The sequence below is a fragment of the Vanacampus margaritifer genome, chromosome 5 (assembly GCF_051991255.1).
Source record: "Vanacampus margaritifer isolate UIUO_Vmar chromosome 5, RoL_Vmar_1.0, whole genome shotgun sequence".
In the NCBI taxonomy this organism is placed as follows: Eukaryota; Metazoa; Chordata; class Actinopteri; order Syngnathiformes; family Syngnathidae; genus Vanacampus; species Vanacampus margaritifer.
In genome coordinates this window covers 6,116,827-6,130,790 of record NC_135436.1, presented here as the reverse complement: position 1 = coordinate 6,130,790, position 13,964 = coordinate 6,116,827, and the positions used below count along the sequence as shown (strand labels likewise).

At 41.1% G+C, this 13,964-nt stretch overlaps 1 protein-coding gene across 1 annotated transcript; it reads right to left on the bottom strand.

Moving 5' to 3' along the window:
• Nucleotides 1-3,948: 3,948 nt before the first annotated feature.
• On the bottom strand, nucleotides 3,949-10,812 carry LOC144052278 (CMP-N-acetylneuraminate-beta-galactosamide-alpha-2,3-sialyltransferase 1-like). Its single transcript, XM_077566204.1, has 3 exons — nucleotides 10,750-10,812; nucleotides 9,916-10,112; nucleotides 3,949-4,385 (listed from the first exon to the last, which is right to left on the bottom strand). Exons 1-3 carry the CDS (start codon nucleotides 10,810-10,812, stop codon nucleotides 4,043-4,045), a joined length of 603 nt encoding a protein of 200 aa, XP_077422330.1. The 3' UTR covers nucleotides 3,949-4,042.
• Nucleotides 10,813-13,964: the final 3,152 nt, after the last annotated feature.

Sequence of the window (13,964 nt, the reverse complement as noted above, 5' to 3'; positions counted from 1 at the left end):
TCATAGCTCCGGGGAGGGTTCAGATGGACCCGGCTAAAACTAGGGCCGTGACGGAGTGGCCCACTCCTGTTAGCCGCAAGAAGGTTCAGCAGTTCCTCGGGTTCGCAAACTTCTACAGACGCTTCATCAGAGGGTTCAGCGCAATAGCTGCCCCTCTGCATGCCCTCACCTCCACTCTGGTGAGGTTCAGTTGGTCACCGGCGGCTGAAGCCGCTTTTGAAGCACTCAAGAAACGATTTGTCACAGATCCGATCCTCATAGTACCAGATCCACTGCGGCAATTCATGGTGGAAGTGGATGCGTCCAATGAGGGGATCGGAGCTGTCCTGTCTCAACGCGCAGAGAAGGATGGAAAGATGCACCCCTGCGCATTCTTTTCACGACGATTATCCAAGGCCGAGCGGAACTATGACGTTGGGGACAAAGAGCTTCTGGCCGTCAAGCTTGCTCTGGAAGAGTGGAGGCACTGGCTTGAGGGGGCAAAGCATCCATTCGTGGTCTGGACCGATCACAAGAACCTGGAATATATACGCAAAGCCAAGAGACTCAACTCACGCCAGGCCAGATGGGCACTGTTCTTCAACCGGTTTTCTTTCTCTCTCACTTACAGGCCGGGGTCTCAAAACGTCAAACCCGACGCCCTGTCCCGTCTCTACGATCCTGAGCCTGTAACTAAGGAACCAGAGACCATCCTTTCGCCAGACTGTGTGATTGGAGCCGTGACATGGCCAATCGAGAGGGAAGTGAAACAAGCCAACGGGGAGGCAACCCCACCAAAAGGGTGCCCGGCGAATAGACTATTTGTTCCAGAGCAGCTGCGCCCACAGGTGATCCATTGGGGTCACACCTTGCTTCTATCCTGTCATCCGGGAGTTCGACGGACAATTTACGCCATCTCCCGGCGTTTCTGGTGGCCTTCCATGGAGCCGGAGGTCCGGGAGTACATCGAGGCCTGCTCGGTATGTGCTCGAAACAAGACATCCACCAGATCACGCATGGGTCTGCTACAGCCTCTTCCCATTCCTTCTAGACCATGGGCAGAAATTTCCCTGGATTTTGTCACGGGACTTCCTCTCTCCAAAGGAAAGACCACCGTTCTCACAGTAGTTGACCGATTTTCTAAGATGGTCCGATTCTTAGCCTTGTCAAAGCTTCCCTCAGCCAAGGAAACGGCTGAGGTCATGATTAAACACGTTTTTCGAGTTTACGGGTTCCCTAGAGACATTGTGCCTAATCGGCGCCAAAGCCAGCCTAACCTCAGGGTACCACCCTGAGGCTAACGGTCAGTCGGAACGTCTCAACCAGCAGCTGGAAACCGGTTTACGGTGCCTTGTCTCTCAGAACCCTGCATCGTGGAGCAAACACCTGGTCTGGGTTGAGTTTGCCCATAACTCCCTGCCCACCTCTGCCACTGGACTCACCCCCTTCAAATGCGTTTTTGGATACGATCCTCCTTTTTTTGCGAACCTAGAGTCTGAGGCCTCGGTTCCTTCAGCCCATGCCTTGGTCCGTCGTTGCCATCGCGTCTGGGCAGCCGCTCGGCAGGTTCTGGAGCGCCAGAGGGACAGAGGCAAGCGAGCAGCGGATCGGAAGAGGAGACCTGCTCCAGTATACCAGCCGGGGAACAAAGTGTGGCTGTCAGCCAAACATCTTCACTTAAAGGTGCCATGCCAAAAGTTGGCGCCTCGGTTTGTGGGCCCATACCCCATCTCAAAGGTGATCAACCCGGCCGCGGTCCGTCTTCGCCTGCCTCGGTCCCTGCGTGTTCACCCAACGTTCCACGTAAGCCAAGTCAAGCCAGTCAGGGAGAGTTCTCTGGTTCCGGCTCCTACGCCCCCGCCGCCTCCTGTGATTGTGGATGGGGGGCCCGTCTACAAAGTAAAGCGATTGCTGGCCGTCCGCAAGCGGGGCCGGGGCAGGCAGTTCTTGGTGGACTGGGAGGGGTATGGGCCCGAGGAGAGACAATGGATACCTTCCCTGCTTCATCATGGATGACTCTCTAATTAAAGACTTTTTTAGGGATCATCCTGACCGGTCTGGGCCGTCAGGAGTCGGCCCTAGGAGGAGGTGTACTGTCACACCGCGGTGAGGGTGTCTTGTCATTTCCTGTTTTATTTTGAAAAGTCTGACTCCTCTCGTTTCAGGTCACTTGCCCTTCCTCGTGTGGTGTCTGTGTCAACCCTGATCCCTGATTGTGTCCACCTGTTCCCCATTACCCTCATGTATTAAATAGTCTGCGTTCCCCCTGTCTTGTGCCGAAGTGTTTTCGTTTGAGCCACTGAAGCCTGCCATAGACCACTGCCTTGTTGCCTTTATTGCCTTGTCTCGTGAGAGAACCTTTGTTTGTAATTTTTGTATAGCTTAGTTTTGTTTAGTCATAGAGTGATTTTTGTTTTTGAATGTAGTTTGAACTTCCTCCCTTTTGGAGCGCTTTCAGTTAATATTTGAATAGCCTTTATTTTCTCCTTTTCAACGAAGAGCTTTTGTTTTGTTAATTAAAAGCTGCTTAACCCTCCACCGCTTCCTCTGCGTCTGAGTCCAAAAACAGCCCCGTTGTGTCACTAATCAGGCCAAGCGGCGAACAAACAACAACTCTTTAATGACAATTTACAAGTAACTGTCAGCCGTAAACCACGCCAGAACACAACAGCTTTACACAATTAAAACATTTAGCATTCCCAATTAACACTCATGTGGCATCATTCCCACTTCCAGATTCTACTATATGTTTGTCTCATCTAGGTCACTTTGGGTACAATTTTCAAAATTCCCCCAAATTCTTGTATTCTAGCATTTTTCACCAATAAAAAAACAATTGCCATTCATCCAAATCGCATATTCAACAAAATAAATGTAAACTCTTCAGCGTATCCTTCCTGCATTAAAATTAAAAAATAAAAGCTAAAAATTCTGGGGCTTTTTTTGGTTGTTTCTCTCCACTAATTTGTGCATTTTTTTAAAATTGATTCACACCAACCTAACTTTAAACAGATCAGCTTATCCCTGCTTAATATTTGTTTCAATATTTCTAAATAAAAGCCAAAAATTACTATTTTTTGCTTTGCTGCTCTAATTTCTACATTTTTGGTCTCACAGTGGCCAATAAAGTAGTCACCAATGTCCCCCTCCCTCACCCCGCATCCTCATTTACACATCCCCAAGATTACCCAAACAGGTGGCCAAAATATGCCAGAAGATACTGTTTTCCTATGTATAGACAGCAATGAGCAAGGTTGCATCTGATTGGTCAAAGTTAATGCTAGTGCTATTGCACACCTTTGTGATGTGCATATTGCGCCGGCTATTGTCGCGGTCACAATATTTTTTCAATATATTGTGCAACCCTACAACAAATATACAGTAACCACCTTTGAGTTTTATTTTAAAATATTTTTTAAGAAACAACTACAGAAATTTGAACCCATTGTTTGTTTGTCTTCACACTGTGGCTGCCGTGGCTCACAGTGTAGATACGGTCGTTCAGTAACCAGAAGGTCGACGGTTTGATCACCGCTCTCCCCCGAGTCATGTGTTGTTTTGTCCTTGGGGAAGACACTTCACACACATTGCCTCCAGTGCTACTCACACTGGTGTATGTAAGGTGCGAATGTTTGGTGGTGGTCGGAGGGGCTGTAGGCGCACACTGGCAGTCGCGCTTCCGTCAGCCTGCCCCAGGGCAGCTGTGGCTACTTAAGTAACTTACCGCCACCACAGTGTGAATGTGTGAGTGCATGAATTATGTATCCATTCCATTGTAAAGTGTCTTTAAGTGTCTAGAAAAGCGCTGTATAAATCCGATTGAAAGACCAAACAAACAACAACAAAAACTATATATGTATTATACTCTATACCCCATCCCACCGACCACCACCCCTAAAAGTGTATATATATATATATATATTATTTACAAAACGGCCACACAGTATGTACACTGACAATATGGTGAAATGGTGACAATAAATAGTGATTGTCTGTACAATAAAGGTGGTGGTGTGCTGAACAACAGTTATAAAGAATCAGATGGGCAAGAATACAGTGCATGTTACAGTCCTTTAAAAAGACTAATGACCTTCTTCTGATCCGACATGCGAATGAACTCATATTCTTGCATGCCAGCATGAGGTCCAGTTCTCAGTCTTTTGTTCCTCAGTATTTCGAAATAATGGCTCCAATTTCCTTCTCTGTCGGCACCAAACCCAAAAACATTGACCTGGCAGGAAAAACACAATTGTAAATATGATTTAGATATCGAACAATGCCAGATTATCCAAAAATATTTTATAAAAGCTAAAAATATTGTTATTGAATTTTTTGGGGATATACAGTAGCTAATGATTTTAATGAGTATTTTGTTAATGTCGGCAGTAATTTGGCAAAGTAATTCCCTGAACCAAGAAACAAATATGAAATAGATAAGCACATTAAAATAACTCATCCACTATGTTGCTTAATGCTGTGAATAATACAGAAATATTAAATGTTGTTAAAACATAAAAAAAAAAGTCCATTGACAGTTTTAACATTGATATGACATTAGTAAAAAGTATATAGAATATGTTGTGCAACCTTTCACATATATATGTAATTTGTCATTTAAAGCCATTATATTTCCATCAAAAATGAAAATAGCTAAAGTTATTCCTATTAATAAAAATGGAGAAAGTCACATATTCACTACTTATAGACCAATATCACTGCTTCCACAGTTCTAAAAAATTCTAGAAAAATTATTGTCATATAGATTGGACAATTTTATTGAGAAACATGAGCTTTTAAGTGAAAATCAATATGGGTCTAGAGAAAAATGGACCACCCCAATGGCAATCATGGAACTTGTAGAAGCAATATCTACCAACATAAATAATAAAACATTTGCTGTTGGGATTTTTATAGATCTAAAAAAAAGCTTTTGATACTATAGATCATTCAATATTAATGGATAAATTAGAAAGATATGTCATACAAGGTTTGGCATATAAATGGATGAAAAGTTATTTGGATAATATATAGCAGCACTTACAGTTTAACAATATACAATCAAAACACTTGAAGATTACTCATGGAGTCCCCCAAGGGTCTGTGCTAGGCCCGAAACTATTTCTTTGTATACAAATGATACCTGTTGTGTCTAAAAAAATATTCAAAAGTGTCTTATTTGCTGATGACATAACTCTCTACTGTTCAGGAGATAACCTGAAGCAGGTTCTGACTACTGTGGAGAATGAATTAAACACATAAAAAATGGTTTGACATGAACAAATAATCACTAAACTTAAATAAAACAAAGTTTATAGTTGTTGGTACTCGGCAAACCACACCACTGGTCAAAATTATGGTAAATTCAATTGAAATCAAAAGAGTGTATGAAAATAAATTTCTTGAAGTAGTTATTGATGAAAAAAATTATGTTGGAAGTCACACATAGATAATGTTAAAAGGAAAATGTAAACAATTATAGGGATTTGCTCTAAAACTACGAATGTTCTGAATAAGAAATCATTATACAAATCATTATTATTACCATATCTGACCTATTGTGTGGAAATCTGGGGATATACGCAAATAAAACAAATACCGGCCCTATTTTCAAACTGCATAAAATAGCCATAAGAATTATTAATCAATCAAAAATATACAGAACCAACACATTCACTATTTATTAAATCAAATACAATGAAATTCTACGACTTAATTGAATTTAAAATAGCACAAATATAGTACAAAGTACACAACAATCTACTCTGCCACAGTACTCAGAAGCTGTTTGAAATTAGAGAGAGTCCTTATAACATAAGGGGTACAAGTGTCTACAAAAAAAAGAACAAATATTAAGCAAAGGTGTGTTTCTGAAAAAGGTGTTAATTTGTGGAATAATTTTGAAACTGACCTGAAAAGATGTGAGTCACTTGCTGATTTAAAAAAAAATGTTTAAAAGCAAGTTTAAAAAATTACTTAAATCAGACATGAGCTGTTAAAATTGTATAAATGTTGTAATTTTAAAATCATTCGATTTGACATCATCATTGCTCTTTTTTTTTTTTTAAATAATAATAATAATAAAAAAATAAAGATTTTATATATATATATATTTATATCCATCCATCCATCCATCCATCCATTTTCTTGGCCGCTTTTCCTCACTAGGGTCGCGGGGGTGCTGGAGCCTATCCCAGCTGGCTTCGGGCAGTAGCCGGGGTACACCCTGAACTGGTTGCCAGCCAATCGCAGGGCACACAGAGACGAACAACCACACTCACATTCACACCTAGGGACAATTTGGAGTGTTCAATTAACCTGCCATGCATGTTTTTGGAATGTGGGAGGAAACCGGAGTACCCGGTGAAAACCCACGCAAGCACGGGGAGAACATGCAAACTCCACCCAGGAAGGCCGAAGCCCGGACTCGATCTCACGTCCTCTGCACTGGGAGGCGGACGTGCTAACCAGTCAGCCACCGTGCTGCCCATATATTTATATATATATGTATATATATATATATATATATATATATATATATATATATATATATATATATATATATATATATATATATATATATATATATATATATATATTTTTTTTTTTTTGTATGTGGGTGAGTATGTGTACGTGCGTGTGTGTGTGCGTGCGTGCGTGTGTGTATTCATCAGTTCACCTAAAGCCCATTAAAAAAAATCCCATACTAATAATGTAATATAATAAGAAATTACCAAATGCAGAAACATCAATGTAAGTTATCACGATATAGTGGCTCTCGCTAACATACAGAATTAAGTAACCAGAATTAGGTTAAAAAATTCTATATACGTAGACCATGTTTCTATAAATTTTGATATTTGTTTTTTATTTGAGGCAGATATTTTTTCCATTAAAATGTGATTTATGAGGAGGTTAGACCATTGGTCGATATTCAGAGTTTGTTTATTTTTCCAGTTAACAAGAATTGTTTTTTTAGCGATAGTAAGGGCTACAAGTGTAGATTGAAATTGTTTATGTGGTAAGTCAGTTGTTGTTAGGTCACCTAGCAAACAAGTTTGGAGATAAAGGTATCCTACAGTCCAAAATAGCGGAAAGTTTTTCTAAGACTTTAGTCCAGAAATACATAACCGGAGTACATAACCATAAAGCATGAACATAAGTGTCTGTAGTGTTTTGTAAACATTGGAGACAAATGTCGGAGTCTGAGAGTCCCATTTTCTTCATCATATATTGAGTAATGTATATACTATGAATAATTGTATATTGGATAAGTTGTAAATTTGTGTGTTTTGTCATTTTAAATGCGTTTTCACAAACTTGAATCCAAAAGTCAGATTCCGGTGCTCTAGACAAGTCTGTCTCCCATTTCGAGATGGGTAAAGACATTTTATCAGTATATGAAAGTAACTTATATATTTTTGCAAGTTTTTTTGTTGTTGTCGGAGAAAGCTTGTTAATATCTTTAGCTAAAACAGGCGGTTGGAGCGTACCCCGAAGTGTTGGAATTTTTTTCTTTATCATATTTTTAACTTGTAGATAATGTAAAAAATTTCCGTTTTTTTTTTTTGTATTTTTGGAGCAAGCATGTATATGATATAAACATATTATCTGAGAAGAGATGGTGGAGATGTGTAATTCCTTTCTGCTCCCACACACCTAAATAAAGCGGTTGGTTGTTAAGTTGAAAGTCGGGGTTATGCCATAGGGGAGAAAGCCCACAGGGCTCCACTTGGGCTTTTGTCAATTCTAGTGCCTTCCACCAGGCAGTCACGGTGACGGAAATCATTGGGTTTTTAAAGCAATTATGTCGCTTAATCGATGTTGTAATAAAGAGTAAATCTCGAAGTCTGAGGTTATTACAATCCTTCTGTTCTAGTTCCAGCCAACAGTTAGTGTCTCTGTTGGGTTGTGCCCATAGAACGATATATTGTAGCTGGTTAGCTATATAGTAGTACATAAAATTTGGTGCCTCTAGATCACCTTTGGATTTACTTTTCTGAAGAGTAGATAGACTAATCTTTGCTTTTTTTTATTCCAGAAAAAATTTGTAACGGCTGAGTCCAACAACTGGAACCATTTAGCCGTAGGTTTAAATGGAATCATTGAGAAAAAATAGTTTATTTTGGGTAAAACTTTCATTTTAATGGTGGCTATTCGTCCTATTAGAGAAATAGGAAGATTATTCCAGCACTCCAAGTCACTATAAATGTTATCCAGAAGTGGAGAAAAGTTTAAATGAATTAAATCAGTTAATTTAGGTGAGATTTTTATGCCTAAGTATTTTAAATTACCTATAGGAAATGAGTAGTGTGAGTCCTGGCTTGCAGGGTTCCATGAATTTTCTGTAATTGGTAGAAGTGTTGATTTTGTCCAGTTAATAGAATAATCTGATAACTGTGAGAATTTAGTTATTAAGTTAAATACTTCCCCTAACGAAGTAGCCGGCTTTTCTAAATAAAGTAAGATGTCATCGGCATATAGATTAATTTTATGTTCTGTTACCCCAGAGTGAATTCCTTGAATCCTTCTTTCCTGGCAAATGGCTAATGCAAGTGGCTCAATAAATATTGCAAATAATAAAGGGGATAGTGGGCATCCCTGTCTTGTGCCTCTCTGTAAAGTAAAGCTCTGAGATATAATCCCATTAGTAGTAACTGTAGCTTTAGGAGAATCATATAATACTGATACCCAGTGGATAAATGATTTCCCAAAGCCAAATTTATTTAAAACAGCAAAGAGGAAGGACCAGTTAACTTTGTCGAAAGCTTTTTCTGCATCCAATGATATAATAACTGCCTTTTTATCATGCCGCTGTGACATGCTAATAAGGTTAAAGAGTCTCCTAATATTATTAGTAGAGTGACGAGCTTTAATAAAGCCTGTTTGGTCGCTATGAATGATTGTCGAGATTACTGTTTCTAGTCTAGATGTGAAAGCCTTAGTGATAATTTTAATATCAGTGTTAATTAGTGAAATCGGACGGTAACTTGATGGAAGGGTGGGGTCTTTTTCTGGCTTTAATAAAAGTTTAATTGCTGCTGTATTCATGTGTGGGCGTATGTAACCCTTAGTTTTAATATCTGTTACTACTCTTAAGAATAGTGGAGCAAGCATTAACCAGAAGTGCTTAAAAAATATAGCCAGATAACCATCCGGGCCGGTACCTATAGAGTTTAACTCATTTATTGACCATGCTTATCACTCTAATCACTTGATTTTCAAAACTTTCCTCAATCAAAAGAATGGAAATTAAAAAAAATAATAAAAATGTAGCGGCATATCCAGCCATCATCTGAGCCACTTATCCTCACAAGGGTCGTGGGCGTGCTGAAGCCTATCCCAGATGTCTTCGGGCAGTAGGTGGGGTACACCCAACCCTGTCAATTAACCTACTGTAACATACATGTTTTTCAGAATGTGGGAGGAAACCCGAGTACCCGGACAAAACCCACGCAGGCACGGGGGAGAATATGCAAACTCTACCGAGGATTCGATTTCACGACCTGTGTGCTGAGAGGCAGGCGCTCTAACCAGTCAACCACCGCGACGCCCTGGAACTGTATAGTAATACATACAGTAATAATAAATAAAAAACATAAAGAACATTTTTAATTTCTATTATTTTTACTTCACATTCACTTAACTTGATCTTGTTTTTTGTTTTTTTCCTTTTTTGTCATGCTTTCCTCACTTTCAACACCTTCCCAATCTTAACACACTCGGCTGGCATTACAGCCTGTATCCTCTTCAGTATAGTTCGTTATAGAAGTTGTATTACGCTCATACTACTTCGCCAAGTCGACTTGACAAACAAACATTTCGCTCAAGTTTTTGGACCGATGATTAGAAAAAAAGATTTGTCAAAAAACAGAATCCCCCTAAAAAAAAGCCAAAGCACTTGTAAGTTAAGGTACCACTATAAGGTGGTGGATTTACCTTATTACGATGTCATGGTAATCAATTAGCTGGCCGTAGTGTGATCCTTTGAGATTGGCCGAATTGCCCACCACCGCACAAGTCCTGCAACGGTCGGACGATTGTTGCTCAACTTGTGGGGTGGGTGGAAAGATCGTAAAGAGTTTGTCGACAGTTTCATTGAAAAAACTAAATGGGCGCTTTTCCCGCTGCACTTTCTGAAAAAAAAGAAGATTTGACAATAGTGACATGAAGATACAAAACTAAAACTCGTTTGATAAAAAATAAATAAATAAACCTCTCTCTAATCTGGAAACACACACATTCATTGGCTAGATGTATTTTAAGTACACTAAATGTGACTGAAACTAACTTTTGCATTTTGTACCCAATTTTGTAAACCCTGCCCTTGCTAATATTAATTCCAGCACAATGAAGTGAAAGTGTAATTGCAGTTCATTATATATATATATATATATATATATATATATATATATATATATATATATATATATATATGGGGTCGTGTGCCTAGTGGGATGGGCGGCAGTCAAAGGCGGGGACCTTGGCGGACCGATCCCCGGCTACAGAAGCTGGCTCTTAGGACATGGAATGTCACCTCTCTGGCGGGGAAGGAGCCCAAGCTGGTGTGTGAGGCAGAGAAGTTCCACTCTGGAGTTGCCCGCGGTGAGAGGAGCAGAACAGGTGTGGGCATACTTATTGCCCCCCGGCTTGGCGCCTGTATGTTGGGGTTCACCCCGGTAGACGAAAGGGTAGCCTCCCTCCGCCTTCGGGTGGGGGGGGCAGGTCCCGACTAATGTTTGTGCATATGCACCAAACAGCAGTTCAGACTACCCACCTTTTTTGGAGTCCTTCGAAGGGTGTGCCGGAAAGTGCTCCATCTGGGGACTCCCTCATTCTGCTAGGGGTCTTCACGTGGGCAATGACAGTGAGGCCTAGAGGGCGTGATTAGGAGGAGCAGCCTCCCCGATCAGAACCAGAGTGGTGTTTTGTGAGAGGTGGTTGGAAAGCTCCTCGGTGGGAGGGTCCCGGGGGTGGATGAGTTCCGCCCGGAGTTCCAAAAGGCTCTGGATGTTGTGGGGCTGTCGTGGTTGATAGACCTATACAACATCGCGTGGACATCGGGGATAGTGCCTCTGGACTGGCAGATAGAGGTGGTGGTCCCCCTTTTTAAGAAGTGAGACCGGAGGGTGTGTTCCATTAATAGAGGGATCACATTTCTCAGCCTCCCTGGTAAGGTCAATTCAGGGGTTGTCAGGTTCAGATGTAGACATTTATCAAATAAAGAGAGAGGAAGCATCTGGTTCCAAATTTATTGCTCATGGGGAAGAGAAAACTGCAGCCTTAGTTTGATCGGTACAGAGTCTCTTGGTTCATCATTCAAATAGCCCCCCTATATATATTAATCGGGGCATCTGATTACATGACAGAAAGAGAAAAACAACTCCTATCTCACTTCACACTCTCTAAGTGCGGCATGCAAGTCCAGGGGCCCTGGCGTTGACGTGCGTCTCGTCTTCTTATCAGTTGTCCTCACTCAGCAGCTGAGTCGTCCACTTGCAACTTCACCCAATACAATAACACTCCTTTGCAATACATAACAATCCTAAACAAAAACTACCACATGATTACGTTGACTTACACTTCAATGTATTTATGTTCTCACTGCAATGTGTTTTCCCAAGAGGCAATTCACTTCAACACGGCAAATGTATAATAATCCTCCAAAATAATTCTTACATTTCCCTCCTGTTTATTCTACATTTGCCTCCAAAAATTTTGTCATCAAAAGAACTTCCATAAAGGCTTTATTCAGTTGAATCATTTACTGGATGACAAACTTAAACATTCCATCATGTCCCCTTATATATATATATATATTAAGTTTTAAGGTGTGTAAAATAGGACGGCAGGAGAAATTATCTCATCATTTGTTTGGTCATTAGTGTCCCCTCCATCACCATTATTTACAGAAATAAGCAAAGGGTACATCTCTTGTAATTTAGAATTTGTGGGAGCGATGACGGTTGAGATAAGTCGGACGAGTAATGCGCGAATGCAGGGAATACAACAACATCCACACAGCACAAGAATTGAGGTGAACAGAGTCATAGAAATCATGACAGAAAATACCAAACTTTTATATTTACCAAACGTTTTTTCCCACCACTCATCCCATGCTGAGGTGGACACACCTGAGTGTTCTTTCATCTTTCGATTCAGGGTGCGCAGGCCTTCAATGGCTCTCGTGAGGGACCCATCCGGAGATGTGTTGTTTGGTATAAATGTACAACACTGGTCCCCAAACATAGCGCAAACGCCACCTTTCTCTGCCAGTAGCATGTCGACCGCAATGCGGTTCTGGAACGCCATGAGTGATGTTGCAGCCAATTGTTCTCTGACAGCTATAAATCCTTCTTCAGTATAATTCCCCAATTTTTGTACATTGTAATGGATGTAATTGATTCGGTCTACATTTTTATTAGGTGTTATCCATATGAAAATAGATTCCCACCCCGCTGCAATTTGATTTGCCAACTTATACTCATCCGGAACGCCGCGAGGAACTCCAATTGCATCCAAATAGGTTGGTCCACCGTCCCACCAGGAAGCACGTCGCTTTCTTGAGAGATGGTGGAGGGGATCATGAGCTGAAACTGCTCTCTGAATATCCCCCAGTGTGGATGGAAAAATAAGCACCGGTAAAAGCAGAGACACCAATGCACACACACCAGTTGCATCATTCAAAGAATCAAACAATTTGGTGCCTCCGCACCACCACCACACGTCACTTCGTGGCAGCAATGGTCCTGTTTGGAGCACAGTCGTTTTACACCATGTTGGAGCGAGGCTTCCCACTTTATTTTTTGTTCCTGTAAGATTTGTGCATGAAAAGTTAGCCATTGCAACTTCAACAGAAAAAATTGGTTTATCTTTTGTTGCCTTGGTTACAGGATATACATCATTCCAACTAGCACAGGCTGCATTAGGCGACACTTTTGTCATTACTTCCATCAAACATGCTGGTGGAATACTTGTTGGGATTACTCTTAACAATGGTCTTGGTCCCATACATGAAACGCAGCTGTAATTTGCTGCCTTTGCAGCCGTTTCCATTAACAGTAGCCAATTATTTCCTAGTTGAGTGACGCCTGTTATGGCTAAAAATTTATCATCGACAGAAAGCTTTTCTTTTAACTTTATCAATATTCGGGATGGCTCGGTCTCTAGGGTTTTGCTTTTTTGTGAAGGCGTGTGGACAGCTTCCACGGGGTCTGTTAAAGTAGAGGATACGCAAACGACTATGGTGTGATAAGGGTCTACCCCCTGAGCATGTGGACTCAGATCTAGTTCCTCACATGGATTATTATCGCATCCCCAATTTGTGGCTTTGACGGTTAGCTGGAGACCCACTGCCACATGCTTTAAAGATATTTGTGGTCGTAGTATTTTTGCACACCTATTCGTAGTCCAATCAGACCAGTCATCCCCTGTTTCTGCCACCAATCCGTCCCATCCCCTGGTTCTCGCGGTTAAATACCATGTGTATTGTCGTCCATAACTCTGCGCGCTGTACACATGGCGTCCCACTTTTAAAACGGTTGCCTCACTTAACGTAATTTGGGACCATGGTATAATGGCAGTCGTGACATTGTTTGCTGGTAGGCAAAGCATTGTTACCGGATTTGCAGAGCTATCACTTCTTGTACATGACGTGAAGTTCTTATTATCAGGTAATCTTATTTCCTTCGTTGACCCTCCTCTATTATTGTTTGTCGGTGCGTAATTTGGTGAATGGATAGCCTTCACGGTCACAAAGACCACACAACATAGTACCGCAAATCTTATCCACGCAATAGCCATGTCGACCGAGAACCCCTAATTAGGTTAGGCGTCTTGGAAAACTTCACTGACCGCAGGTATTTTCAGATTCTATATATCTGCTCCCACCTTTGAATCAGACTTTCGCTCACCCTCCCTGTTGGGTTTGTCGGTTGAGATGGCCTTTTTACAATGCGTAAGATGTATCCAAGTGCTCCTTGCTTCAA